This window comes from Trachemys scripta, chromosome 7 (assembly GCF_013100865.1).
Source record: "Trachemys scripta elegans isolate TJP31775 chromosome 7, CAS_Tse_1.0, whole genome shotgun sequence".
Lineage (NCBI taxonomy): Eukaryota > Metazoa > Chordata > Testudines > Emydidae > Trachemys > Trachemys scripta.
In genome coordinates this window covers 101222897-101250574 of record NC_048304.1, presented here as the reverse complement: position 1 = coordinate 101250574, position 27678 = coordinate 101222897, and the positions used below count along the sequence as shown (strand labels likewise).

The 27678-nt window shown below is 40.6% G+C and overlaps 1 protein-coding gene across 1 annotated transcript in view; it reads left to right on the top strand.

The window, feature by feature from the left end:
- The first annotated feature begins 2397 nt into the window (after positions 1 to 2397).
- The window catches only part of GLRX3 (glutaredoxin 3), a 32557-nt gene continuing 7276 nt past the window's right edge, over positions 2398 to 27678 (top strand). Inside the window, exons 1-6 of the mRNA XM_034776315.1 lie at positions 2398 to 2589; positions 11263 to 11371; positions 15826 to 15900; positions 16547 to 16748; positions 26593 to 26765; positions 26915 to 26976. Of these exons, the coding sequence (XP_034632206.1) occupies positions 2525 to 2589; positions 11263 to 11371; positions 15826 to 15900; positions 16547 to 16748; positions 26593 to 26765; positions 26915 to 26976 (686 nt within the window). The 5' untranslated portion in view covers positions 2398 to 2524. The remainder of the gene's footprint in view (positions 2590 to 11262; positions 11372 to 15825; positions 15901 to 16546; positions 16749 to 26592; positions 26766 to 26914; positions 26977 to 27678) is intronic.

Genomic DNA, 27678 nt, shown 5'->3' with positions numbered 1-27678 from the left:
TATATTTCTAGTTTTACATACAAGAGTGGTACATTTATACAAATCAGATGATCATACTCAGTAGATTATAAGCTTTGTAATGATACCTTACAAGAGACCTTTTGCATGAGGCATATCCCAGTTACGTTACATTCACTTATTACCGTATTTTCTCTAAAACTATCTGTTACATTATATTGACTTATTATCAAGTTTTTATAAAACCATATAGACTGCACAACGTCACAGGAGGCAAAAACCCACGCATACTTAATCGACAATACTCCTGTGGCTGACTCTTAAAATGGTCATTTAAGACCTACCTCAGCAGCAAATCTCCACAGCCCTTGTGTATGGCTGTTCAATAGCCTTTGCGTGTGGCTGTTCAATTTCATCAGACAGCTGGTCCACCTTGCCCCTCTGCCCTGGAAACAGCTTTTCCCCTTCGTTTCATGTATATGATCCAGTACACAACAAGCAGCTATAACCTTGGGGATATTTTTCTCACTGAGAGCCAATCTAGTGAGTAACACTGCCAGCATCCCTTCAGTCTACCAAAAGCACATTGAGTAGTCGTTCTGCACTTGATGAGCCGGTAGTTGAATCTTTCCTTGGCACCATCAAGGTGACCAGCGTACAGCTGCATGAGCCAAGGGAGCAAGGAGTAGGCTGCATCCCCCAGAATCACTATTGGCATTTCAACATCACCAATGGTAATCTGCTGGCTGTGGAAGAATGTTCCTGCTTGCAGCTTTTTGAAAAGTCCTGTGTTTCTTAAAGATGCAAGCATCATTCACCTTCCCTGAGTGGCCCACCTCCATATGAGTGAAGTGTCCCCAGTGAACAATACACTTGCATAACCTTGGAAAGTATCCCTTTCTGCTGATGTACTCAGTGGCAAGGTGGGCTGGTGCCAGAATAGGGGTATGTGTGCCATCTATCACTGCACTGCAGTCAAGGAGCCCCTTGCTGCAAATCTAGCCACTATTTCTTGCACATTGCCAAGAGTCACAGTCCTGCATAGCAGGAGATGTGTCATGGCCTTACGCACTTGGATGACAATCTATGGATTTTCCAACTCCAAACTGATAGTCCAGTGGCCAATAACAATCTGCCATTGCAAGCTTCCAGAGTGATTGCCATTTGCTTCTCCACTGTCCATACAGTTCTCATTTTGGTGCCTCTGTGCTGCAGGTTTGCACACAGCTCCAGAAATGTGGCTGTGAAACCTTAGGCATTAAAATAATGTCATTATTGGAAATATCCTACACAACTTCATGTAGACCGGTGGATCAATTCATTCTCAACATATATTTGAGAGATCTTATGACCTCAAGCAGGACAAGTGGGAATCTTTCCCCAACATCTGGAATCTGAGAGGTGAATATTTCCCTGTGTAGAAGGATCCCGTATGTACTGTACATGACAGAGTCTTACTTCTTCGGATGGTAGATTGAGATGTATGTTTTGGAGAGAGCGGGAGAGATGATGACAATAAGGGGCGGGGAATAGTGCTGGATCATAGAAGAGTAGGACAGAAAGGGACCTCAATAGGTAATTTAGTCCAGTTCCCTGCCCTAGACCATTCATGACTGGTGTTTAGCTAACCTGTTCTTAAAGAAAACCTCCAATGATGGAGATTCCACGACCTTCCTCAGCAATTTGTTCCAGTGCTTAACCACCCTGACTGTTAAGAAGTTTTTTTCTAATGTCCAACAGCATTGGCCTGCTAAACCCAGGGATGTGAGTTCAATCCTTGAGGGGGCCATTTAGGGATCTGGGGCAAAAATCTGTCTGGGATTGGGCCTACTTTGGGCAGGGGGTTGGACTAGATGACCTCCTGAGGTCCCTCCCAACCCTGATATTCTATGATAATGAACCTAAACCTTCCTTGAAATTTATGCCCATTGCTTCTTGTTCTATCCTCAAATGTTACGGAGAATAATTTTTCACCCTCCTCTTTATAAGAACCTTTTACGTATTTGAAAACTGTCATCGTGTCCCCTCCTCTCCAAACTAAAGAAACCCTATTTTTTAATCTTCCCTCATAGGTCATGTTTTCTAGCCCTTCAATCATTCCGGTTCCTCTCCTCCGGACTTTCCCCAATGTGTCCACATCCTGCCTGAACCGCGGCGACCAGAACCGGACACAATAGTCCCGCTCCCCTGGCCAGCTCTGACCCAGGCTGGGTGATGGCTCGTTTCGTGCTGGGCAAACCCTGTGCGCGCTCCGCTTTCGCTTTGTAAAAATCAACAGCGTCACCGTTCCCGCGAGAAAACTGCTGACCTGCCCCTCCCCCTACCCGCGCCGCCAGCCCGGCCCGGCCCGGCTCAGCCCCGCCCCGTCCCGGGACAGCCGCGCTCCGGGCCTCCCTCCCCCACGGGAACGGGGGCACGTTCCGCGCATGCGCAGAGGAAGTGGGGTCGCCTAGCGGAGCATGCGCGGAGGCAGAGAGGGTTCGCTCTGAGGGAGGGCGGATCGCGCTGCTGACCGGTTGCACGTGCCCCGCCTGGCCGCAGCGCCGGCGACAGACTAGTTCCAGCCATGGCTGCGCTGGCCGAGGTGGGCTCCGCCGGGCACTTCCGGGAGCTGCTGCAGCAGAAGGGCAAGTACGTGCGGCTGGCGCCGGCTCCGAGCGGTAGCGTCAGGCCCCAGGGGCCCGGCCCGTCTTGGGGAGGCAGCGGCTTTGTCATCGGGGAGTCGGAGCCAGGCTGTGGGGAAGGAGGGGGCGGGTGTTGTTCCCTGGGGGAGGCCTGCCCGGGCTCACGGGGTCACTGACTCCCCCCGGAGGGGGGGTCCACTAACCGCCCATTGTTGCTGCCTTCTCCCCTGGGGGCGTCATTAATCCCCGCCCATTACTACCCCCCCCCCTTCATTTCCTCGCCCTGCCCCCGTGGGACATCCACCCCAGCCTAATGCATTGGCCTGGGCATTGGGATACTTGGTTTGCCCTTCCTGGCTCTGCTTGTGAATTTGGGCAAAACACTTAATCCCACTCTGCTTTTTAGGCCTGGTCTACACTAGTAGTTTACACTGGTATAGCTACATCTCTCAGGGGTTTGAAGAAAATCAACACCGTCCTAATCCCTGGTCTAGACAGCACTAGATCGACAGAAAAAATTTTCTGTTGACCTAGGCTGCCTTCTGTCTGCATTAGACCTTACAGTAGCACAGCTGTACTGATACAGCTGTGCTGCTGTACGATCTCCTGTGTAGCAGCTCTGTGCTGACAGGAAAGCATCTCCCACTGACAGTGCTGTGCAAACCGGCGTGTCTGCTGGTGTAATTTATGTTGCTGAGAGGGGTGGCTTTTTCACACTCTGAGCAACAGAAATTATACTGACAAAAGTGCTAGTGTAGACATAGCCTTAGCTACTGCCTCTCAGAGAGGTGGATTACCTATGCTGATGTCAGAACCTCTCCTGTTGGTGTAGGTCAGGGGTCTCAAACTCAAATGACCACGAGGGCTCCATGAGGACTAGTACACTGGCCTGAGGGCTGCATTTACTGACACCTCCCCCCTGCTGCCCTCTGCTCTGCCCCTGCCCCGCCTCTTCCCACCCCTTCTATGCCCCCATTCCAACCCCTTCCTTGAAATCCCGAACCCAACTCTGCCCTCTCCCTGCCCCCAGGGGGTGCAGGAGGGGTGTGGTGGGGGCTTAGGGCAGGAGGGGTGCTGGATGTGGCGGGGTTCAGGGCAGGGGGTCGGGGTGCAGCGGGGGTCTCGGGGCAGGGGGTCGGGGTGCAGCGGGGGTCTCGGGGCAGGGGGTTGGGGTGCAGCGGGGGGCTCGGGGCAGGGGGTTGGGGTGCAGCGGGGGCTCAGGGAAATGGGTCGGGGTGCAGCAGGGGATTGGGGTGCAGAAGGGGTGTGGAGTGCGGCAGAGGGTTCGGCTGCAGGAGGGGTTTGGGAGGCAGGCTCTGGCCCGACACGTGCTGGGGGCAGGGCAGGCTCCCTGCCTGCTCTGCCCCGGCGCCGCTCTGGGAAGCCGACGGAACCTGGGGAAGGAGGGATGTGTGTGGCTGTTGCTTCAGGCACCGCCCCCAGCAGCTCCCATTGGCCGGGAACGGAACCGCGGCTGCACTGTTTTAAGAGTAGACATATCCTAAGGCTTGGCCTACTCTAGGAAATTAGGTTGGTATAAATGTGTCGCTCAGGGATGTGAAAAATCCACACCCCTGAGCTATGCAGTTAAATTTACCTAACTCTCTGTGAAGACTGCTCTCAGAGAGCTGGATTATCTATGCCACCAGGATAATCCCTCCCATCTGTGTAGGTAGCATCTTCACTGAAATACTGTATTCACCCACGAAAGCTTATGCTCCAATACTTCTGTTAGTCTATAAGGTGCCACAGGACTCTTTGTCGCTTTTTACAGATCCAGACTAACACGGCTACCCCTCTGATACTTGAGTGGTTGTGCTGCTTCAGCATTTTAAGTGTAGACAAGCCCTTAGTTTGCACATCTGTAAAAGGGTCATAATGCTTGCATTCTATTTAAAGGACAGTGTCAACTCAGTCAAATTTCAACCTTATTTCCTTACATTAATAATACTTTTTGATTACTACATTGAAATAATTTAGAAATCCAGTTTACACTTTTATTTTTGAAGGTTTTTTTCTAACTTTCTTAGATTGGACAAGGAAAATCAGTGAAGTCAGTTTCACTTTTATGTTCCCAGTGCTGCAATGTTTGTAGAGTCCTGCAAATCGGCGGATATCTGCTTTATATCCGTAGACATCCACATCTGTGGATCATTTTGCAGATCGGATGCGGATACAGATTTTGTATCCATGCAGGGCTCTAAATGTTTGGACTGCTGACATTGCAAGGGAATGATCTTGTGTTTAAAAACAACCGATTTCAAGTTTCCTTTTTTTTTTTCCTAATGGAATCATTTCTATCTTTTTGTTTCTGTAAAAAAAAAAAAAAAAAAAAAAAAAATAAAATAAAATAAAAAAAAAATTAAAGAATCTAAACTTTGGGGCAAATTAAATTTTTCTAGTGCTGTGCTAATTTTTGTACAGTTGTATGAGATTTTTAGATTGAAGACATGAGAAATGTGAAAGTGCTGTTCTATGTTATGTTAATGGATCTTTAAAATTAATCTTAAAATAGGGATGTATACTTTCACACAGTGAACAGGAATGGTACAACTGCGTTGGTGTTTCACAGCCCCAAATAGGTTTTTTCTACATCTCAACGCTATGTGAAAACTTTAAAACTTGAGTTTTCAATGAACACTTTAAACTCAATACTGGCAGCATATTTACATGTATATTAACAGATCTTTTTCCAAGAGCACAAACCTGGAAGATGACTTTTATGAGCAGACCTCTGTCTATGTGTGAAGAAAAAGTCAGCCTGTGTGAATAAGCTTGCAGGATTGATGCCTAGCAGCGTGTCTGGAACTGTACAAAATAGAAGAAAACATGGAACTGGATCCATAAAAGGACTTATGTGCCTAACTGCCACATTAGGCGCCAGAATCCATCATTTAGATCCTTAGGCCCCTGCTCAGCTGTTGTCTAGCCCTGTAAGTGCTTAAATTCCCTAGGCATCTAAATTTTTACTGGTGCAAATGTGCAAAGCTGTCTAAATCTTGATGCCATCTAACTTTTGCCAAAGCCTTGGTATGATTCAAAACTAGGTGTTCCCCCCCACCATTGGAGCACAATCTGGGACACGTGCTCAGAGCATGGTTGATTTTCATGGGGGGAGGGATAGCTCAGTGGTTTGAACATTGGCCTGCTAAACCTAGGGTTGTGAGTTCAATCTTTGAGAGGGCCACTTAGGGATCTGGGGCAAAATCAGTACTTGGTCCTGCTAGTGAAGGTCCCTTCCAGTTCTAGGAGATGGGATATCTCCATTAATTTATTTATTTATTTTATAATTTATAAAACAGCCAAGGAAGAAGCAGTGTCCACCTTCGATCCAATAGCTGAGTAGTTAGTGCATTCACGTGGGAGACCCAAGTTCAAATCCTTGCTCCAAATCAGGCGGTGTGGGAAATTAAACTTGTTTCCTACATTTGGTCTGTGCTCTAGGCACTAGGGTAATGGATGTTTCTCCCCCTTAGGCATTAGGCGTAGCAGGACTGAGCATACATCTCCTTTGTGTTTACCCAGTGATCCCCTCTCTGTGGAGCTTATAGCTTAAACAAACAGGCAATTTGCTAGAGAAGTTTACAGCAGAATTCTGACAAAACTTAAGGATTAATAGAAATATTTCCTTAGCCTAAAAAAAATGTTTTTATAAAACAAATACCTGTTAGTTCTTACAGAGCAGGGGTTCTCAAACTGGGCATCATGATCCCTCAGGGGGTTACGAGGTAATTACATGGGGGTGGCGAGCTGTCAACCTCCACCCCAAACCCTACTTCACCTCCAGCCTTTATAATAGTGTTATAAATTAAAAACACTTTTTTTATATTTGGGGGGGGGGGGGGGGGGTTCACTCAAAGGCTTGCTGTATGAAAGGGGTCACCAGTTCAAAAGTTTGAGAACTACTGTTATAGAATAACTATACAGGAGATCTTACAGTGGCGCAGCTGTGTCGGTACATCTATGCCACTGTAAGGTCTCTAGTGTAGACATAGCCTTGTACCGCTAATTCAGTTACTTTTTGAACAGTTACTGATTGAACAAAACAACACATTTTGGAAAATGTTGATTTCACAAAAGGTTGAAAAGATAAATATTCTAATGAAACTGATTAAATGGTTATTTGATTGTAAATATTTATATTTACTGGCAAGTTATATTATGGAATAACCACAAACTTCATAATACGTTTATGGAAAAGTTTTAATTAAATCTTTGTTTTCAGAGTGGATTTGTATGATATAACAAGAATTAAGCAGTCCTATAAATCTCCTTCTTAATTCTAGTTTTGACTAAATGATATGTTAAAATGGTGACACTATGTGCTGAAAAAAAATTGTGCTATGTTAGAAAGTGACTTTGAATATTTCTAATTTAAAGATTGTTTACACTGTAGCACAATACAATGATAAACACAAACGTAAATAGCATCCTAATGGAAGATGGAGCCATCACCTTTAGAACTGCCTATTTGGAGAACGTTGTGTCATCACTTTCTGTACTGGTTCTGGAATATATGGAACAAAATCCAAATATTTTATGTTCTGCAGTTCTTTTGCAAGCATAACTCCCTCGAATCCCGTCCTTTACTTAAGATGGAGCTGTAACTGCAGTATTTGGCCTTAAGTGAATACCCAAAAAGTTTTGTAGACAATACATGGTGTATATATCTATATTTTTCTCTGGACTCAATTAAAGTAACAGCTGTGATATAAAATAGACAAAACCAAGACCAAGAATATTAAAACAGTACTGGAGGTCATCCCCATAAAGCATCCCTCGTCGCAGGCTTTTTTTTTCCATAGCAAGGGAAAGGAAGTTATGAAGGACACACGTTGTATATTAAAAAAAAAAAGTTTCCTGGTTATCTCTGGATGACAGTAGAGTCAAATATGTACTGTCTTGAGTCCAGTGTGCACTTTGTATCTGGAGTCATGATGCACTTTCAGGCAGTTGACCCTCTTGATTTCCCCAATGTTTTGAGTTACTCTATCTTGCTATTCTCTCAGGTTTGTCTAAAAAGTTTAGTAACTGAAAGGCAAATTAATTGCAACTCTGTTTAAAACAAAAATAAAATATGAGGGGGCTACGCATTCTGTTTTCACTATTTTCATTAAGTGCACATTAAATTAAAACCAATTGCAATATTAATAACATGGTCGAGGATAATCTTGTCAAATAATTACTGTTCCATTCAGAGGGGCTAGAATTACTCAGCCATGTGGTTCTTAGTCCTGTACGGCTCACAAGGTGACACTCATCTGATAAGATGTACCCCTACCATACTGATTAATTTAAATTGGACATGTGGGAAATTCTGCTTGGCAGCTCAGGAATGAGAGAATTCTCTGCTGTGCTTCAGTAGTGGGAAAGAAAGTGTATCAAATTATTAAATAGCATTTTGGGCTTAATACATTGTTTAGTATCTAGCTGTATTGCTATATACATCTTTTTTCCCCTTTGATTTTTATTTATTTTTTTTTCACACTGAATTGAAGGACTTCATTTTCCCCTTACAGTTTTGCAGATCAAGATCCACCACATGTGTTTCAGGGATTTCTTACGGTGTCCAATCAAGCATAGGATTGTCGTTGCAAATACAGACTGGAACAACTGCATTGTAAATTGAATTTCTGGAAACCAAATTCTAATAATTTAATTGATCAGAACACTTTATGCTGCTCCATAACTAATATAGTGGTAGCATAGAAACTTGAAGTCAAGTTTCTCCTATATTTAATCTTTTTTTGGTAATGCTTTTGGTGTAAAGTCATGGAAGTAGTGATTATGGCTTTCTCATCTTCTTAGTGTTTGTATACACCTGAGAGTAGCAGGTATTGGAAAGGAAACCTACCTTTCCTTGGCTTTAAGTGTTAGTACTTATACTCATTATTTGGGCCCTGATCCTGTGCTGAAACTGCATGAGCTGCATTGACTCCAGTAGAATCCTGTGTGGGCTCGGGTCATTCCACGTCATTGTGTCTTTTTTTCCTAGCTCATAGAGGTCCTGGTCTATGACTAGAGCTCATAGGTGCTATGGTAATATAAATAATAATTGTCAGTATAGGGCTGGGGGATTGAACAGCTTTGAGTATAATGTATGGGATTTGCAATGTGATGTTTTATATTAAATTCCTTAACGAGTTAGTATTTTGTCTATTTCAAAATAAAATTATAAATTGTTGTACAGCTTTCAATGTTTGGTATGTCTTGTGATTTTTATACATTTAGAGTATTATTAAGAACTTATTGTCATTTCAGATATATCACAGACATCTTAATGTTTTTCAGCTTTGATGTCAGTAGTATTTCTCAGAAATCCATATTATGGGAGAAGTCCTTTATCTTGGGTAGAATTACACAGCCTTCGCTAAAGAAGTTGGAATTTATATTCCTGATTAGTTGTCCTGTCCAGCTATATTAATCTTCCTTAACAATTCACTTATTCTGCTGAAAATAGTTTAAGAAAGCTAACAGTAAAGCATAGGAATAACGATACTGTCTCTGACAGTGATCTGCACTGGATGTTTTTGGGGAAGGTGTAAGAAACCTTGTTGTGGACAACTATTGAATAACTGGCCCACAGACAAAGTTTCTTCCTAGTTCTCATTAGTTAAAAGTTAGTTTATGCCCTGAAACATGAGGGTTTATATCCCTTTTTTAAAAATTTCCTGGCTGAGATAACTCTGAATGTTCTCATTATCCATGTAAATGCCCACTTTTTTTAAACCTACAGTTCTTGGGCCCAATGTCTGGTGGCTTTGAGTCCAAAGGGTAGCTTTGTGTTGGGGAGGGTGCGGGGTTCAGTTTTGCATCTTTCGTTACCTTGTATACTCCTCATCTCCCTTCTTATTTGTTGTCCCCTCTAAACTTAATTCTTTTACCTTGAGTTATTTCACCCCAGGGAGAATTGAAGGGGGGCAGGAATAATCTATGCTGGGAAAAGCACAGTTTAGCCAATAAAAGGTGCATTTGCAGTAGGAATTCTTTGCTGATGTGATATACCTGTACTGATAAAGGGCTCCTAGAGTAGACCTGGCCTCCCAGACAGAAAGAAGAGAAATATTAATGAGGGAAGTGGGTCACGTAGAGCCCTTGACATATGTGGGTGGAGAACTGGGGACCTTGGCATGGGGAAGGGAGTACGTAGAGCCCCTTGTATGAGGGCAATCAGAATTCCTATAATGGGTGAGATGAAGAATGGGGGATTCTGATATGGGAGCACACAGAACTGGTGAGGAAGGCCAATTGGGGGCCCTTGCTGTGGGAGGAATAGGTATGGGGGAGAATGGGGCCCTGGTATGGGGGTGGGGGAAATGGGAGCCATAGAGATTCCTTGGCAGGGTGGAAAGGGTGGAATGGGGGTACATACAGAGCCCCTGGCATATGCAGAAAGAGTGTGAGAGCCTGCTTTGGTGAGAGGAGGGAATGGAGAGCACACAGGACCCTTTGTATGGGGGAAATGTAGGGGACTCTGTTATGGGAAAGGGAGAGGATGTACATAGAGCCTCTGGAATGAAGGGATGTATGGGGGCATTGCAGGAGAGTCGGAAGGTGGCACACAGGGAGTTTGTGGAGGAGAACGGGAGGGATGCAATGAACTTGACTTACAGAAGCAACAAAGTGTGTTGTGTGTTTTCCAGATTATTTGTTAAACCCAAATGTTTTGTCACTAATCGTTAGTGCCTTCAGTGCCTTTTTGGCTGAGCTTGCGAGGCTTGACAATCCATCCACTTGATGGTATTTTATCTTTTTTGGATGTAACACGATAACTTTTAACTCCATGTATAGACATGCTCATTCTGGAATCAGAGTCCATCTGTAGACAAGCCCTTAGCTCTGCTTATCCTTCTAATACAGTTTTAAATTGTTGACATCCTAAAAGAGAGAGAAAAGGAGAATAAGAATGGTGGGGAGGAATGCTGAGATATGGGAGAATGCAAGGGCACACAGAGCCCCTGGCATGGGAAGAGCGGGGGGAGGGGGGCTGCAACGAGTCCCTGAAATAGAGGGGGATCGGCGGGTGGCACACAGAGCTTGTAGGGGATAATGAAGGGATGCAAGGAGCCCCTGGTGTGTGCAATAAGCTCAGCCAACAGAGGCAACAAAGTGTGTGACCCCCTAGTGAGTAATTGAGGTCTTTCTGCCTGCTTCAGTTGTTGCTCATTCTTTGTATGTGATGCTGCATTCTGCTAGAATCAGGTTTGGTAGCAAAATGTCAAGCTCCTTGTAACTCGGTTGTGATTTTATTCTTTCTTCTTTTTATGTTGCATATCTTATCAGTGGTATTTGTTTTTCAGCAAACATCTCTAACCACCATTCTTCTAAAAACATTAAAAATTGGGCAAGGTTTTCTAACTTTTAATGCTTTTTTCCCATCTCTATGCTTTCTGTGCTCTTAGTGTGGGGTTTTTTTTGTGAGTTGTGATAACCTTAGAGAGGATAACTTAGTTATTTACTATGAGTTCATCTTATGAGTTTTTTCCTTTTTTCTGTATCCAAAGAAGTACTACTCTTTCTATCTTCTTTCTATCCTACAATGTATATTAATTCATGTAATATTTCATTGTTCCGTTATAGCTAACCATGCTTTTTGTAGTCAGTTATTCTTCAAAATAGCATTATTTTAAAAAAATCATCTCTTTCTATTAACCTATATCTGTGTTTTGTTTTGTCATAGGTCTCTTGTAGTTGTCCATTTTTGGGCACCATGGGCTCCTCAGTGCATTCAGATGAATGATGTCATGGCTGAGTTAGCTAAGGAACACTCACAAGTTACATTTGTGAAGGTAAGTCTTCATGTCCAGATAGTAAAGGCCATTTTAAAGATAGTAATGCAAACTACAGTCAAACACTAGGGGACCATTTCTACATAAAACGAACTTCAGAAACAGATTTTTTTTTCTCTGGTGACTTCTGTGGGGTGGAAGCCGAAGCTTTCATGCTGATTTGAATCCTAATGAGTTCAGCTTCAAAAGTCAGTGTCAGAAAGTGCATAAATTGAACTGTGGGTGAAGTTCATGGTGTATTGCTGGTTTAAATAACAAGTTAGTTGCATCTTCTTGCATTTAAAAATGCAGTATATTGGCACTTTAATAGGATGTTACTTCACCTAGTAAATAGGTTTTTAAGTTTGTCTGTGTACTTGATGTGACTTGCAGTGACACACCAAGCAAGTACTGTAATTAGTTGTGTAATAGCCTGAGCTCTTTAATCCCAGGGATCTGGGATTAAGGTAGCAATACTGCTCTTTTAAGATTTGCTAGAGCTTTGATTTGTTTCAGTGACACTGCTGGTTAGGCAAGTAGATTTTCCTCTGGATTCATTTAGATACTCTAGTTGCTCTTCCAACCATTATTAAGGGTTTGCAGAAAGATAAATTTAAGTCTGTGTGATGTTGTCATTCTAAGTATGGCATGTTGAACAGCAGTAAGTAAATGAGACACAGTATTTTTGTGAGTTCATCTGCATATCCCAGGAATAGAATCACTGTGGAAAAAAAAATTAATGCACTAGATCTGCATGCCATTCATTTTAAAACAACTTTCTCTTGTTAATGAGACATTTTTGTGATTATGAGGGCAGGGAGTAATGGAACAACCAGCTGCGTGTGTGTGTGTTTTAATTTGATTTCTTACAGCCTTTATGTTTTGTGTGTTTTTAATGACTCATCTCACAGTTTGGCATTTCCTTTTGTAAAGCAGGAAGATAGATCTGTTTTTAATTGTATTAATTTACAAAGCTATTTTAATTAGAGTATCCTAAAACGTCAATTTTCAAAATATTATACGTTGTTTTTGTTGTTTTACTAATGCTGCTGAAGTTTATGGTAGGCCAAATTTTTTTTGAAGTCTCAGCTGTCACTTGATTGTGCACCTTTAATGAATATTTATTTTGCCATGTAGGGCACGGTTCATTGGACAGTACATCGCAAAATAAAATTACAACACCTGTCTTGTAAATACATCCCGACTACAATACGCAAGATGAGTCTGTTAAAGAAAAGAAGCTATAAGCAGATTTGAATAAATCTATTGACTCAGTAGTTTGGACTCTGACTGTACTAATTTAATATTTTGGGTTTATAATTAAAAGCATAGAACTTTGTCACATGTTCTGGAATAGCCAAGCAATCGAACTTCAGATCATTCAATAACAATTTAACTAACCTACCAAGTTAATTTTAAGTACCTAATCAGGAATGTGGGTTCCTAATTGTGGACTGCCTTGTAAGTCACATCATCAGTTTTAAAATCCATTGTTTATAACAAGTCTAACTTCTTCAAAATCTTGAGCAGCCTTTTTAAATGTGATTAAAAATTGACTGCAGTATTTAAACACAAGTTTATATTAATTTTTTAAAGATGACCACAGAATAGATCTTAATTTTAACCAAGTCGCGAGGTTTAAAATGTGACTCGTGTTCTCTGTATCTTAAAACAGCCTGAAATTTAACAAAATAACAAATTCAGTTTTATAAAATAAGTTGTGTGTGAATTAACTTCATTAAAGTGCAACAAAAGCATCAAAGTAGCTAAGAAATGAGCCACCAAAAGAAAAAGGAATAAAAGTTCAGTACCATGTAACAATGATTCAGCCATTTGCAGGAGATCAGAAAATAAAAATATATTGACAGATTTTGTTTCTCAGTTAATTCTTGTACAGATTTGTCTATGTGGTTGGGGTAGGGATAGAAGACTCAAAATTAAAGGTCACAGTCTGGTGCTGCTTGGCCAAATACAAGATAAACCAGGTGAGGGAGATACTGTAAAGATCTGTTGTGTGCATCAAACAATCTTATGATTCAATCAAAAACTGCAGGTAGAACCTAAAGGAGCTTATTTAAAGACCAGTCTCAAAAATCTCTGTGTGATAGCCTGGCAGAATGCCAGTCATGGCTTATTCTTTAGGCTATGGTTCATAAAGTTAAGCTGTAGTTCCATTCCCTTCACACATTTTTCCGAAATCTTTAGAAGTAGGTTTGAGAGAGGGAAATGTTGAATGTCTACTTGATGACGATGCTCACATCGCTGAGTGCATAATGACTGCTTGTTTCGGTGAAGGATCAAACCTGACAAGAATTAACTTGAGAGCAAGAGAAAGTTAAGGGGCCTGATCCAAAGTCCACTGAAGACTCCCATTGATTTCAATGGGCTTTGGATTAGGCCCATATTGAGAGAGAAAATCCATGATCATTCTCTGTGACCTTCATTTCTTTGATTGCCTACAGCAGGAGAGGGAAAACTTTTTTCTATTGGGCCATTGACCCACAAAAAAAAAATCAGTCATGGGCCACACACAGCCCCGTGTTGGTGGGGAGGCTTGGGGCTTCCCCTAGGCTCCAGATTGGGAAATGAGGGGTTCAGGGTGCAGGAGGGGGCTCTAAGCTGAGGCAGGGGGTTTAGGTGCAGGAGGGGGTGAGGGCTCTGGCTGGGGATGAGGCGTATGGGTTGCAGGAGGGGGCTCCTGGCTGGGGCCAAGAGGTTTGGAGTGTGGGAGCGGGCTCAGGACTGGGGTAAGGGGTTGGAGTGTGGGAGGGCGTTAGGGTGTGGGAGGAGGTTGGGGTATGGATGTGGGTGCAGGGTCTGGGAGGGAGTTAGGGTTTGGGAGGGGGTTCGGGATGCGGGCTCTGGCCAGGCGGTGCTTACCTCAGGCGGCTTCCAGTTGGCGACGCACTGGAGCTAAGGCAGTCTCCCTGCCTGCCCTGGCTCCATGCTGTTCCTGGAAGCGGTTGGCATGACTGTCTGATCCGGCCCCTAGGTGGAGGCGCAGCCAGGCGGGTCTGCATGGTTGCGCGTTGCCTGCAGCTACAGCTCCCACTGGCTGAAGTTCCCAGCTAATGGGAGCTGCGGAGGCGGCGCACGGAGCTTCCCTGATCACGCCTGCGCCTAGGGGCCGCAGGGACATGCCAGCTGCTTCCGGGAGCTGTGCAGAGCTGACCAGGCTTTTAATGGCCTGCTTTGCCCCGCAGTGGGGCGATCCAGCGCTTGCGGCTGCAGCCCCGTGGAGGGATGCCGAGGCTCGAGGCTTCCGGCCCGCGGCACAGAGACTTGCCGGGAGCTGAATAAAATTAGGCAGTGGGCCAGAGGTTCCCCACCCCTAGCCTACAGGATGTTGAGCAGATGTAAAATTATTTCCCTTGCATCCAAAATTGTAACAAGATTAAAAGCCTTATGGGTGTAACAAACCAAAACCTACTTTTACAAATAACACTAAAAAGTTCAAAGCACTATATATAGCCAGAAACTGAATAGCCAATGATGACTTTTTCTAAAAATGTTAATTTTCTGAACAAGAAATCGGCAACCCTGAATGGTTTTCCAATTGCTGTTGATAAAGCCCCAGTATAGTTTGCAGAAAGAGTTGGCAAGGCTTTGTTCACCTGTAAATGGGATCACAGGTTTCTATTTACTATTCCTTGAAATGCATTTATATTCACTATTTTACCACCTTATTTATACCTTTGTTTTTCCACTTAATGTCTGCAGCGCTAACAGGAAATCAACATTTATTACAATAAATAAACAAAAAACAACTTTTGCCACTGAAGTCAGCAGCTGAGACAGAATACAAACATTGGACATGGTTAATAAAAAGATTTATATTTGTCTGGTAAAAAATTATCTTCTAGAATTCCAAAATATGCATTTTAATGATGACCAAGCTTCTGGACCAATAGTCTAACAAGCTTTCTACTTAGAATCCAGGAGCCTTGCAAGAGTTAAAAGTAAAATTTAGCAGACATCAATAGTTTATTGAAGAAATACTCCTTTTTGCTTCATAATTTGCAGAAGGCTGCAAATGTCAGTCATGATGTACTGCCTCTTGAAATTAGTCAATAGAGCAAACAGCAAGAATTGCTGTGGGCAGAAAATAAGCACTGTAATCATGACATAACTGGGGTCAATGATTTATGGATTTCAATATAGTAGTAGCTGCATATGATTGAAAATTTACTAGGTCACTAGTGCACCAAAAATTTTATTCACAGCCTCTAGGCATCTTTTGAAATGTGCAACAAAATAAAAACCCCTGAACCTGTTTTGACACTGTGCAGGCTCAGTGGATGACATGCCAGCCCACTGAGTCTCATTTAAATGCAAATGTCTCTCAAACTTTTGCATCAAACTCCTTTTTAAACATATAAAATGCTGAGAAGAACATTATAAAAAGGATTGACATGCACAATCAAAACTTCAAAGAAAATTATGAAAATAAAACCATGTTTTCTCTGACTTTTAAGCTGGAAGCTGAAGCTGTGCCTGAAGTATCTGAAAAATACGAAATTAGCTCTGTTCCAACATTCTTGTTTTTTAAGGTAAGAGAAAATGGATTGCATATCACTCACATGAATGTCTGTGTTCAGCAGTTCAGTACTAGTAAATGTTCATTCTACTCTTTTTTTAGTACTAAAAAAAGAGCAGAACTCCCTTTTCTTAATGTAGAAGCTGCTAACAGTCTGTGTGTCTCCATATGTGTTTTTTTTGTTTTCGGTTTTTTTTTTACCGAGGGCACAAGAATAGCCAGTTCACAGAAATGATTATGGAATCCAGTTTTAATATTTCAGAACCTCCTTGAATTCATAGATGGCTTTACAATACCTGAGATACATAAGACTTTTCTCTTGTATTGTGTTAGGCATGGTCTGGTGAGGTTTCATGATTCATTCACTTTTCTGTTTGAATTATTCAGTGTAATGCTTGTGAAGAATTAACAGGTGATTATGCAGTAGAAATAGCGCATTTGGTTCTGTTTTGTTAATCATTTTTGTTTATTTATAACAAGTTTTAAGAAGTCTATTTGCTACAGACAAAAAGGGTCAGTATTCTAACCCATTCTGCCTGCTTATCTGCAAACCTATAATATGTAGTGATGGAATACATTAAAACTTCCTATTTTTAGTAGTTTAAAAGACTGCTTTTAGTTAATGCTTCTTAACTGAGCTACTCTCTTGGCTTATTTAGAATTCTCAGAAAATTGACAGATTAGATGGTGCCCATGCCCCAGAGCTGACCAAAAAAGTCCAGCGCCATGCATCTAGCAGCACTATTTCAGCTGGCCCTAATGATAATGCAAAAGAGGACCTCAACGTGCGTCTAAAGAAATTGACCAATGCTGCACCCTGCATGGTGTTTATAAAAGGATCTCCCCAGGAGCCTTGTTGTGGTAAGGACTTCTTGAAATTTTATTTAATGTAACAGGGCTTGTTTATGTAGGGATTGGTTGCAGGATTTATTTATAGGCTTGTTTGTGGTATGTATCATTAAAGCAGAGGTCCCCAGGCTTTTTTGGGGTCATGGCCCCTTTACCCTTGTCCGTGACACCCTCCCCCAACCCCGGACAGTGGCTCCGGTGAGGGTGGGGGATGTGGAAGGGAGTAAGGGGGCCAAGGTTGGGACTGCAGTTGCGGGCTGAGGCTGGGAGCGGGGCTGGGAGTGGAGCCCCAACTGGAGGTGGGGCTGGAGCAGAGCTGGGGGTGGAGCAGGTCTGGGTTGCGCTCCCTCCCCATCCCCCACGGGAACTGTCCTCGGTCCCGCCATGCCTCCTCCAACTGTCCTCTGCACCCCTCTGCCCCCCTGGAGGGCACACCCCCACAGTTTAATACAGGGACCACTGCATTAAAGTATCTGACCGTATCAAAACACTAATTTATTTTCACAATCCCCCCATGAAGTTACAGTATTGCCTCCTCAGCCGCCCTGGAACCTGCATGGGACAAAATAAAAGCGTCTTTTACAGATGCCTTTCCTCTGTTTGGGTTGGGTCTGGGGAGCGGAGGCGCGGCTGTGGCCAGCCCCAGGCTCCTCCGGGCCAAGGGAGGCTTGGCTCAGGGCTTCAGTCAGCCCATCCGGGGCTCCTCTGGGCGGGGAGAAGGGCTTGTGGCTTTGACTGCGGGTTGGGAGGGGTCTCAGGGCTCTGGCCGGCTGTGGGGAGGGCATAGGGGGAAGGGGCAGAGCTGTGGAATAGCCTCCCCTGAGGAGGCTCTACCCGCTGCCCATGGTAAAACACTTTGTTTAGAGGGGATTTATTTAAATCAAAATGATTTAAGTAATTGATTTTAATTACGATTTAAATCAGCAAGCAGGAAACTGTGATTGAAATAATTTATTTTAATTTTGATTTGCATTTGTATTTTTTAGTTCTTGTCCTAATGCAAGTTTGAGACTCATTGTTTGGTAACCATTTAAAACATGTTGATTTACAGCTAAATATATCCTTTATGCTAAATTTGGTGCTTCTTTTTACTGATAAGAGGATACACTATTTATACGTATTTATTTAAACAGTTATATAGTGTAACTTACATTTATTCAGATTCTTAATTTTTACAGTTTTAGTATGGTAGGAAATGGTGAATGATGCATTTATTATTTACTGGATGGTAAAGGTTTTACTAGTGATTTTGCTTGCTCTGTTTGGAGAGACATTCAGGATCAATTAAAAATGCACAAATAGCATTTTCAAGGTTTTTTTTTAGTTAAAAACAAAGTATCAGCATACAATTAAAAAGCTTACCAAAACACATTTTGCATTTGAAACTGACTGATTTATTAAACAAAGGAAGTATCTGTAGTTAGTATATTGAACTGTTTGTTTCTGATCACTATGCTTTTCAAGGTTTTAGAACTAGTAGGTCTCATCCTCTCCGACCTCATTTTTCGCCTGTAGATCAGAGGAAGAAAACAAGCTGTTCTGCCCCACCTTCTCCTCCCGTTTTTTTTCCCCCCCAAACCCGGTTGATTCCTAAACTTTGAATGAGCTAGTCATTGAACTGAAGTAGTTGAATAAACTTGGGGAGGGGAGGGGGGGAATAAATTCTCGGTACCTGCAGAAGAGGTTATCGCTGTCAAAAAACAGTTTAGCACTTCAACACACTTTGGTTCCAGGTGATTAGGCAGTGACTTCCACCAGTGCAGTGATTTGACTTTCTTCAAAAAGTGGCAGCAAACGTAGTGTTAAAATCATTTTAATTAAAATAAAATAATATTAATAGATTATAGTAAATTCAGGCCTTAACCTAGGTTATCGTAAAATATAAATTTAATTTTCAATAGTTTTTTAATTTAACTCATCTCAAATTTAAATAAAATCATGTATAAATATATAATGAATTTAAAAATCACTTTTTATCCAGCCTGACTTTGATACAATTCCTCAAAATTATAATTTAAAAATTAAATTGGTTTGGTTAAGAACGCATGTGGATTTAAAACTGGGTAACTGACTGGAAACAAAGGGCAATAAGTAACAATGCAACAGGGAAGAGTCAGTGTTTGAGAGAGGTTTCTAATGAGGTACCAAAGTGATGACCATACTTATTTGCTATATTCTTTATAAGAGTGTATTCATGAGATTCACGAAAGAAGCCAAACTGAGAAGAGTTGAGTAAATAGTAAAAATGGAGGAAAAAGTACGAAAGGACCTAGAGAAACTGAAAATGGCAAGAACATTAAAAAAAAAAAAAAAAAAAAAAAATTAAATAGGCACAAGCTTCAGTACTACACTGGGGTAAAAGAGAGGGAGAGGAAGGTGAAAGCTATTCAAAACACACAAGTTCAGAGGGAGGAAGTAAGAGTGCAAATGATGAAGTGAGGGGTGGTAGTGATTTGAGTTTGCAATATGTATGACTACAAAAAAGGGTATTTTGGGCTGCAAACACAGGCGTCATGTCCTGGGACAAGAAGGTATTAGGACTTCTTGCTATAGTTGTGGTATAATAGCTGGAATAGTACTTTCATTTCTGGTCACCATGGGTCTGATCCAAAGCCTGTTAAAGTCAGTGGAAAGCTTTCCACCGACTTCAGTGAACTTTGGAACAGGCCTGATGTTGACAGATTGGAGGGATTTAGGAAAAGAGCAACACAACTGACCAAGAGCCTTTTGAAGAAGGATTTTAAAGAGCTAAATATGTATATCTTGCCTAAGCAATGACTTGTGGATGGGGGAAGGAAGGAAGTCTACATGTATTCTGAAGATTAACCCGAGGAGTTGAGTGCAGTAAATGGGAGTGATGAGATGGAATTAAAATAATTTAATCTGAATAGGAGGAAGAACTTTTTGCCAATGAAATGTATTGGGCTGTGAAACAATCTTAAAAGGAAAGTAATGGTGAAAGTACCATTGTTTGGGATTTTAAAAAGACCAGACAAAACACTACATAATGTACTATAAGGAACAGTCCTGCATTGGCAGGGAGCGACTCCGTGGTTTAATAAAGCTGTTTTCAGATTGTGTCTGTGGATCACTTGGTTGTATGTTGGTTGATCACATGCCATTGGCTCCACCTCCAACAGCTAATTGTATTAAAAGAAAATAATTAAAAAGTCACTTTTACATATAAACAACTGTTGTGAGTGCTGTGGGAATGTTACAGGATTATAAATGGGAGATGAAGTGGTCTGCAGGATCCTGTAAATGGGGGGAGAGATGGTTCATGCAATAGGAATATCTGATCTGATGTCTTTTTCCTTATTAACTCCTATAATGCTGCTACATTTTAATTAGATTAATAAGTCCCACAAGATCATTATGGCAGGGATGCTGGAACAATTTTTATAGTGCGGGTGCTAAGCCATTGAACAAAACTGTAAACCCAGTATATAATGGAAACCACTTCAAGCCAGCATCTCTAGTTCCAGCACCTATGGGTTAAGGTAGAAATGGTTTAACAAGTAACAAACTAAAACTAAACATTCACCCCCCTCCTCCCCACACACACACACGTTAACTGTACAACTATGTGTGCACCTTAAAATCTTATGTGAACAAAACAAGCCCATTCATAAATATTTGCACACTCCTCATACATATTTCATATGCAATAAAAAATTGAGATGGTTGTAAGCACCTGTGTCTTTATCCCAAATAGCATTTTATTTCTTAATAATTTTATTTCTATCACTCATAAATTTCTTGCCTTGGCTATAATATGTGGTTTTTGCTTTGCAAAATATTTGTAATACAGTTTGGTTTCCCCCAGTATGTTACAGTGAATGGGAGATGGAGTGGATTGATTTAAATCAGTGATTTATATCATAGATTTTAAATGTGATTTAAATCAGCAAGAAAAAAACCTTGATTTAAATAAATGATTTTAATTTTGTTTTGAATTTGTACTTATTTTCTACAAGAAAAGTTTATTCTCATCTGTTAGTAACCATTAAAACGTTGATCCGCAACCAACTGTAGCCTTTACAGTAAATTTGGTCCTTTTTTGCTAACCAGAGCATCTACTATATCTGTTGACATTTATTTAAGCAACTATATAGCTTAACATATGTATTCAGATTCTTAGTTTTTACATTTTTCATTATGTTAGAAAATGGCCAATGACACATTTCTTATGTCATTTAGTTAACTAATAAACTACTTAAAAGTGCTGTTTGTATATTTAATTACATTCCAAATTCCATCCCAGTGGAGTTCTATATAAAAGTACCTTAAATGTGCTGGATGCAGAAAAACAAAATAAGTTTATCCATACATTTCTTAATCAAATAAACTATTATCTTAGTATATTGAACTTGATTGTTTCTGATCACCATGTTGTTCCAAATTTAGGACTAGAAAGTGTCATCTGCTTACACCTCCTTTTTTATTCATAGCTTGAAAGAGGAAACCAAGCTTTCCTGCTTTCTCGGCTCCCAATCTGTTTCCCAACTTCGTATGAACTAGTCATTGGACTGAACTAGTTGAATAAATTGAAATGAAAAAAAAAATTCTCTTTTACCTGCAGAGGAAGCTACTGCTGTCAGAAGCTAGTATAGCACTTCAATGAACTCTTGGTTCCAGGTGCTTAGGCACTGAATTCCACCAGTTCTGTGGTTTGACTTCCTTTAAAACATTATTTTAAACTTCCTTTAAAACACTGGCACACAGATGCCAAAAACTGGATTGTCCGAGGAAAACTTGGATGGGTGGCAACCCTAGTTTAGGTCTTAACATAGGGTGTCATAATTTCAGATTTAACTTTAAATAGTCTTTTTTATAGAGAAAAATGTATTTAATTTAAATACATTTTTTAAATTCACTCTGATGGGAGATTATAGATTAGAACTGTTTTGTTTATTTTAAAAACACAATCTCAGTTTTTTAGTGTTTGTATTTCATTTGCATATACTCAGTATGCCAGTGAAATGTCTTAATTTTCATAATTATAGTGTCGGAGACAGTTACTACTATAGTGTAGGTTAAGTAAAAGTTTTCACTTTGACCCTTCTGCTTTGACAACATCCTGAAACTTTGAAACCTTTATAAGAACACCCCTTGTATCAAAACAGCTTGAAGGTAGGCATGAGCTTTTGCAAATCGCACACTGAGCTTTTAAAAGGTTATATCTGTACATGTATGTGAGGCTAATTTTAACAACGTAATCCTAGAACATCAGGGTTGGAAGGGACCTCAGGAGGTCATCTAGTCCAACCCCCTGCTCAAAGCAGGACCAATCCCCAACTAAATCATCCCAGCCAGGGTTTCGTCAAGCCTGACCTTAAAAACCTCTATGGAAGGAGATTCCACCACCTCTCTAGCTAACCCATTCCAGTGCTTCACCACCCTCCTAGTGAAAAAGTTTTTCCTAATATCCAACCTAATCCTCCCCCACTGCAACTTGAGACCATTACTCCTTGTTCTGTCATCTGGTACCACTGAGAACAGTTTAGATTCCATCCTCTTTGGAACCTCCTTTCAGGTAGTTGAAAGCAGCTATCAAATCCCCTCTTATTCTTCTGCAGACTAAACAATCCCAGTTCCCTCAGCCTCTCCTCATAAGTCATGTGCTCCAGTCCCCCAATCATTTTTGTTGCCCTCCGCTGGACTTTTTCCAATTTTTCCACATTCTTCTTGTAGTGTGGGACGTAAAACTGGACACAGTACACCAGATGAGGCCTCAACAATGTCGAGTAGAGGGGAATGATCACGTCCCTCAATCTGCTGGCAATGCCCCTACTTATACAGACCAAAATTCCATTAGCCTTCTTAGCTCCCTCATTCAGTAAGGGGCCCACAGTTTTCTTGACTTTCTTCTTGTTGCTAACATACCTGAAGAAACCCTTCTTGTTACTCTTAACATCCCTTGCTATCTGCAACTCCGAGTGTGATTTGGCCTTCCTGATTTCACTCCTGCATGCCTGAGCAATATTTTTATACTCCTCCCTGGTCATTTGTCCAATCTTCCACTTCTTGTAAACTTCTTTTTTGTGTTTTAAGATCAGCAAGGATTTCACTGTTAAGCCAAGCTGGTCGCCTGCCATATTTACTATTCTTTCTACACATCAGGATGGTTTGTTCCTGCAACCTTAATAAGGATTCTTTAAAATACAACCAGCTCTCCTGGACTCCTTTCCCTCTCATGTTATTCTCCCAGGGGATCCTGCCCATCAGTTCTCTGAGGGAGTCAGTCTGCTTTTCTGAAGTCCAGGGTCCGTATTCTGCTGCTGTCCTTTCTTCCTTGTGTCGGGATCCTGAACTCAACCATCTCATGGTCACTGCCTTCCAGGTTCCCATCCACTTTTGCTTCCCCTACTAATTCTTCGCTGTTTGTGAGCAGCAGGTCAAGAAGAGCTCTGCCCCTAGTTGGTTCCTCCAGCACTTGCACCAGAAAATTGTCCCCTACACTTTCCAAAAACTTCCTGGATTGTGTGTGCACTGCTGTATTGCTCTCCCAGCAGATATCAGGGTGATTGAAGTCTCCCATGAGAATCAGGGCCTGTGATCTAGTAACTTGTTAGTTGCTGGAAGAAAGCCTTGTCCACCTCATCCCCCTGGTCTGGTGGTCGATAGCAGACTCCCACCACGACATCACCTTTGTTGCTCACACTTCTAAACTTAATCTAGAGATTCTCAGGTTTTTCTGCAGTTTCATACCGGAGCTCTGAGTAGTCATACTGCTCTCTTACATACAGTGCAACTCCCCCACCTTTTCTCCCCGGCCTGTCCTTCCTGAACAGTTTATAGACATCCATGACAGTACTCCAGTCATGTGAGTTATCCCACCAAGTCTCTGTTATTCCAATCACATTATAGTTCCTTGACCGTGCCAGGACTTCCAGTTCTCCCTGCTTGTTTCCAAAGCTTCTTGCATTTGTGTATAGGCACGTAAGATAACTTGCTGATCGTCCGGCTTTCTCAGTATGAGACAGGAGTCCTCCCCTCTTGCACTCTCCTGCTCGTGCGTAATGAAGTGTACTGAATGTGTATGTGGGCTGAGGCGGAGGTTCAGCGGAAATCCATTATTTCACAGAGGGGACTCAACCAAGTTTAAACATAAGAGATTAAGTGAGCATTGAGAGTGCATGGTTAAGTGCTCAGAAAAGCTGAAATCAAGATTACACACAGAGTTTTGGCTCTTTGGTGCATTTGCATAAAAGAATCTCTAATTATACAACCATGCACTGTAATATTGTACAATATTTTTTCAAACTTGCACAGATTTTGTACTATATATTACTGTCACACATTCTATGAAAAATACACAGTGAGCTCTGTTTACTTACATAGTACAGATTTATGTATTAAAATCAAGATTATCAGTGAAAATTTGCAGTTGTATATAGTTTTGCCTGGGTTTGTAACTAAGATTGAAGAGAAGTTAATTTAGTAGTTAGTCCAATTCAGCAGATAAGATACTTAAGATAGAATGTGGTGTTGGTTGGTGATAAAAATCTATAGTATGCTGGTGTTGGCAGAGTTATTAAAATATGCATACCTTTTAATGAGAAGAGAGCTTACCATATTAAAAAGGCTAAATTGTCAAAGATCAAACTGATTTGTTTTGACAATGGCATTAGATAAGTAAAAAGAATGTAAAATAATTACAAGATGCTGCATGTGGTTATCTAAGGATGAATATAGTTGTGAACAATAACTATTTTGAGAGAGACAACAGATTTGAAATGATAGATGAGTGCACTTGGCGACTGGTGTGGAACCCTCTCCTGTGGTGGGATATGGAATCTTTTTTTGTAGTTAATCATTACTTCATTGAGAGAGTCAACTTCAGTATGGTGTTGAGTGAAGTCTGTTCCCTTGGCCATGTGTTCACTGGCTGTTGTATCGTGTTGCTACACGTGTAAATCTTGTTTCAGGAGATTTTTGGGCTGCGACTACATTGGTTTGCTTGTTTCATTGGTATTACAATTTTATTTATTCTCATTAACAGTATAAAGTATATAGTGGCATTTATGGCTGTCTGGATATACATTTTGTTCACACTTTAATTCTTTGTTTACATGTATGGCGTTTTTTCAGACATTCAACCTAAATCTTTTGTTATGAAAGTAAAGCTGTATTGGTACTTTTTCCCTAAGCATAACATTTCCATTCTGCTACTTTAACCCTTAAAAATGAAACCCAACCAGTCTATCTTTCTAGTCTGCATAATTGCCTATAGCTAAAATGAAGCTTTTTCTCAGCCTTGTTCAATAGAAATGAGTTAATATATTGACAACAGAATAACCATCAGCAATCACCCATTAGCTGTTTACTAATGAACTCCCAGATGAATGAGAAATTTCAGAGTCCATGTTTTTACTTCAGGCTGTACATGAACTTAACACTTAGATGTCATACATATACATATCAGTACCTCATCTCAACAAATTGCAGATCATGCAAACTGCAGAAAACTGTAGTGCAAATCCATATTTAAAAAATTAATAAGTGATCTTGCAAGTTGAAATCAAATAATAGTTATTTGTATGTGACAGTCTGGTTATTTTTATTTAAGAATTCCTTTTGTTCTGTTTATTAAAAAAATGTAAAAAAAAAAAAAATCCGAATAGTGAAAATGTTCAAAATCTACTTTTCAGTTTTAGTAATCTAGAATGGTGGTGGTGGTGGTTATGACAGAAGATTTTTCAAAATGATCTCTAGCTAGTCCCTTTTTTAGTGTAAAAAATGGTTTATTATGCATAAGGAACGTTAAGTTTTGTGTACAGTATTGTAAAAAGTTAATGCGTGTGTGAAGACTAGGATACATTCATTATTGTATATTTTCTTAGAACAAAGAAATTATGAAAAGAAACATTTTTTTGTAAAACAGACTACATAATAGGGTGTTTTAAATCCCATATTTTATAAATCTGATGTCCAGGACTTAATGTGCTAATGAGAAAGTATCAGAAGAAAAGTACAAGACTTCATAGTACCTAATAAAAAGTGTCACAAGTACAATAAGAACAGGAGTACTTGTGGCACCTTAGAGACTAACAAATTTATTAGAGCATAAGTTTTCGTGGGCTACAACCCACTTCTTCGGATGCATCTAAGGTGCCACAAGTACTCCTGTTCTTTTTGAGGATACAGACTAACACGGCTGCTACCCTGAAACAAGTACAATAAAATATGTACTCTTGTGAATGTAAATACTTAAAAAACGCAGCCCGAAAAAGGCCATTTTAAAAGTCAAACTACTGCCACCCAATAGGCATAGTTCCCGTGCTCTTTAGTCAGTCAGTTTCAACTAATTCAAACTATTGGTGTTTGGGGGAGACAGGCAGTAGCTGGAGGGAGAAAACAAGAAGAGCTGCAGGAATGTAAAGTATGTGTGTGAGGGGAAGAGAATGGGAAGCAGAAGATGTGGAGGAGGGCAAAGAGTATCTTTTCTTTTGGATGCAGAAGGAAGAAGGACTAGACAAGTCAGAGACTAGGGAAATAGATTTCTTTGAGGTTTAATCATAAGAAGTTCCACCAAAATGTAGTACACTAAAGTTACTGAATGTAATTGTTTATGCAGGCAGACTTCAGACATACGTACTGTCTAGATACTTAGGCTTAATAATCGCAATAATAAAACCATTTTTATTCATTGTCTTTTTTGTTTTATCATGTTAATACTCTCAAATAAGAAAAAGAAACACACTAGAACCTTGTAGGGAGCGGTTATTGTCTGAATGATCTGTAGTACATTTTTTAACCAAATAAATTTTCATATAGCCATGAGAGCATTTTATTTAAAAATAGATATAATTTAAATTAATCACCGCCTAACTGATATCCTCTTTATATCCAGGTTTCAGCAGACAAATGGTGGAGATTCTTAACAAACATAACATTATGTTTAGCAGTTTTGATATTTTTTCTGATGAAGAAGTACGTCAAGGACTGAAAACATACTCTAATTGGCCTACTTATCCACAGTTGTATGTAGCTGGAGAGCTTATAGGTGGACTGGATATTGTTAAGGTTAGAAATTGAGAAATCTGTATCTTTTTTATATTTTGCATGTTTTTAAAAGTGTGTGTGTGTGTGTGTGTGTGTGTGTGTGTGTGTGTGTGTGATCGATTGATATGTATAAAACCATCTCTTTCTAAATCTGAACACCTGTTTTTCAGGAACTGGAGGCTTCTGGAGAACTGGACACAATCTGTCCCAAGGCACACAAATTGGAAGACAAGTATGATGCATTATATCTTTATTTTAGCAGCCTGTTATAGTTTAGAGGCAACATCCATATTCTGACTCTCAGAAATACATCAACACTTAAAAAGTAAATTACTGTAATGCTGCAATCTTTCATTTGAAGTAATTGAATCTTTTAGTTATCTCTTCAATTGTAGATAACATGGGTGATGGTATATAGAAGTAAACATTTGGGTATGCTGTTTTGATGGGATTTACTTAGACTACAAGTTTTATTACATTTAAAATCGGACACAGATTTCCTCCCGTCTCTTTTCTTGAATAACAACTAGTTTTTTAAGAAAGGAAACAGAGGTAAATCCTTTTATAGAAAATGTTGTATCTCTACAAGTAACTTTTTTTAAAATTTTTGAATCTGATTGGGTATAGATTTGATTACTATGGTGTCAGTACAGTATAATTATGTAGCCTCGCTCCCCACTCTTCAGTTCTAACTGTTGTCTCCTTTGACATGTGCTTTTTAGTGATGCATTGTGGGTTTTTAATCTCCCAAGGCAGACCTAATATCTAGAAGCCAGTCTGGCCTCTTGAGTCTTCCCATTTGAGCACATGCTCTGTTTAAATTTGGCTGCTCCACTAAGCCAAGCCTGGTAACCAAACAAATCATAAGCTCTAAATATGTGAAGCATCTTCCTATTTTATAGCAATAGCTAGCAAGTAGTGGGAATTTGTTTCT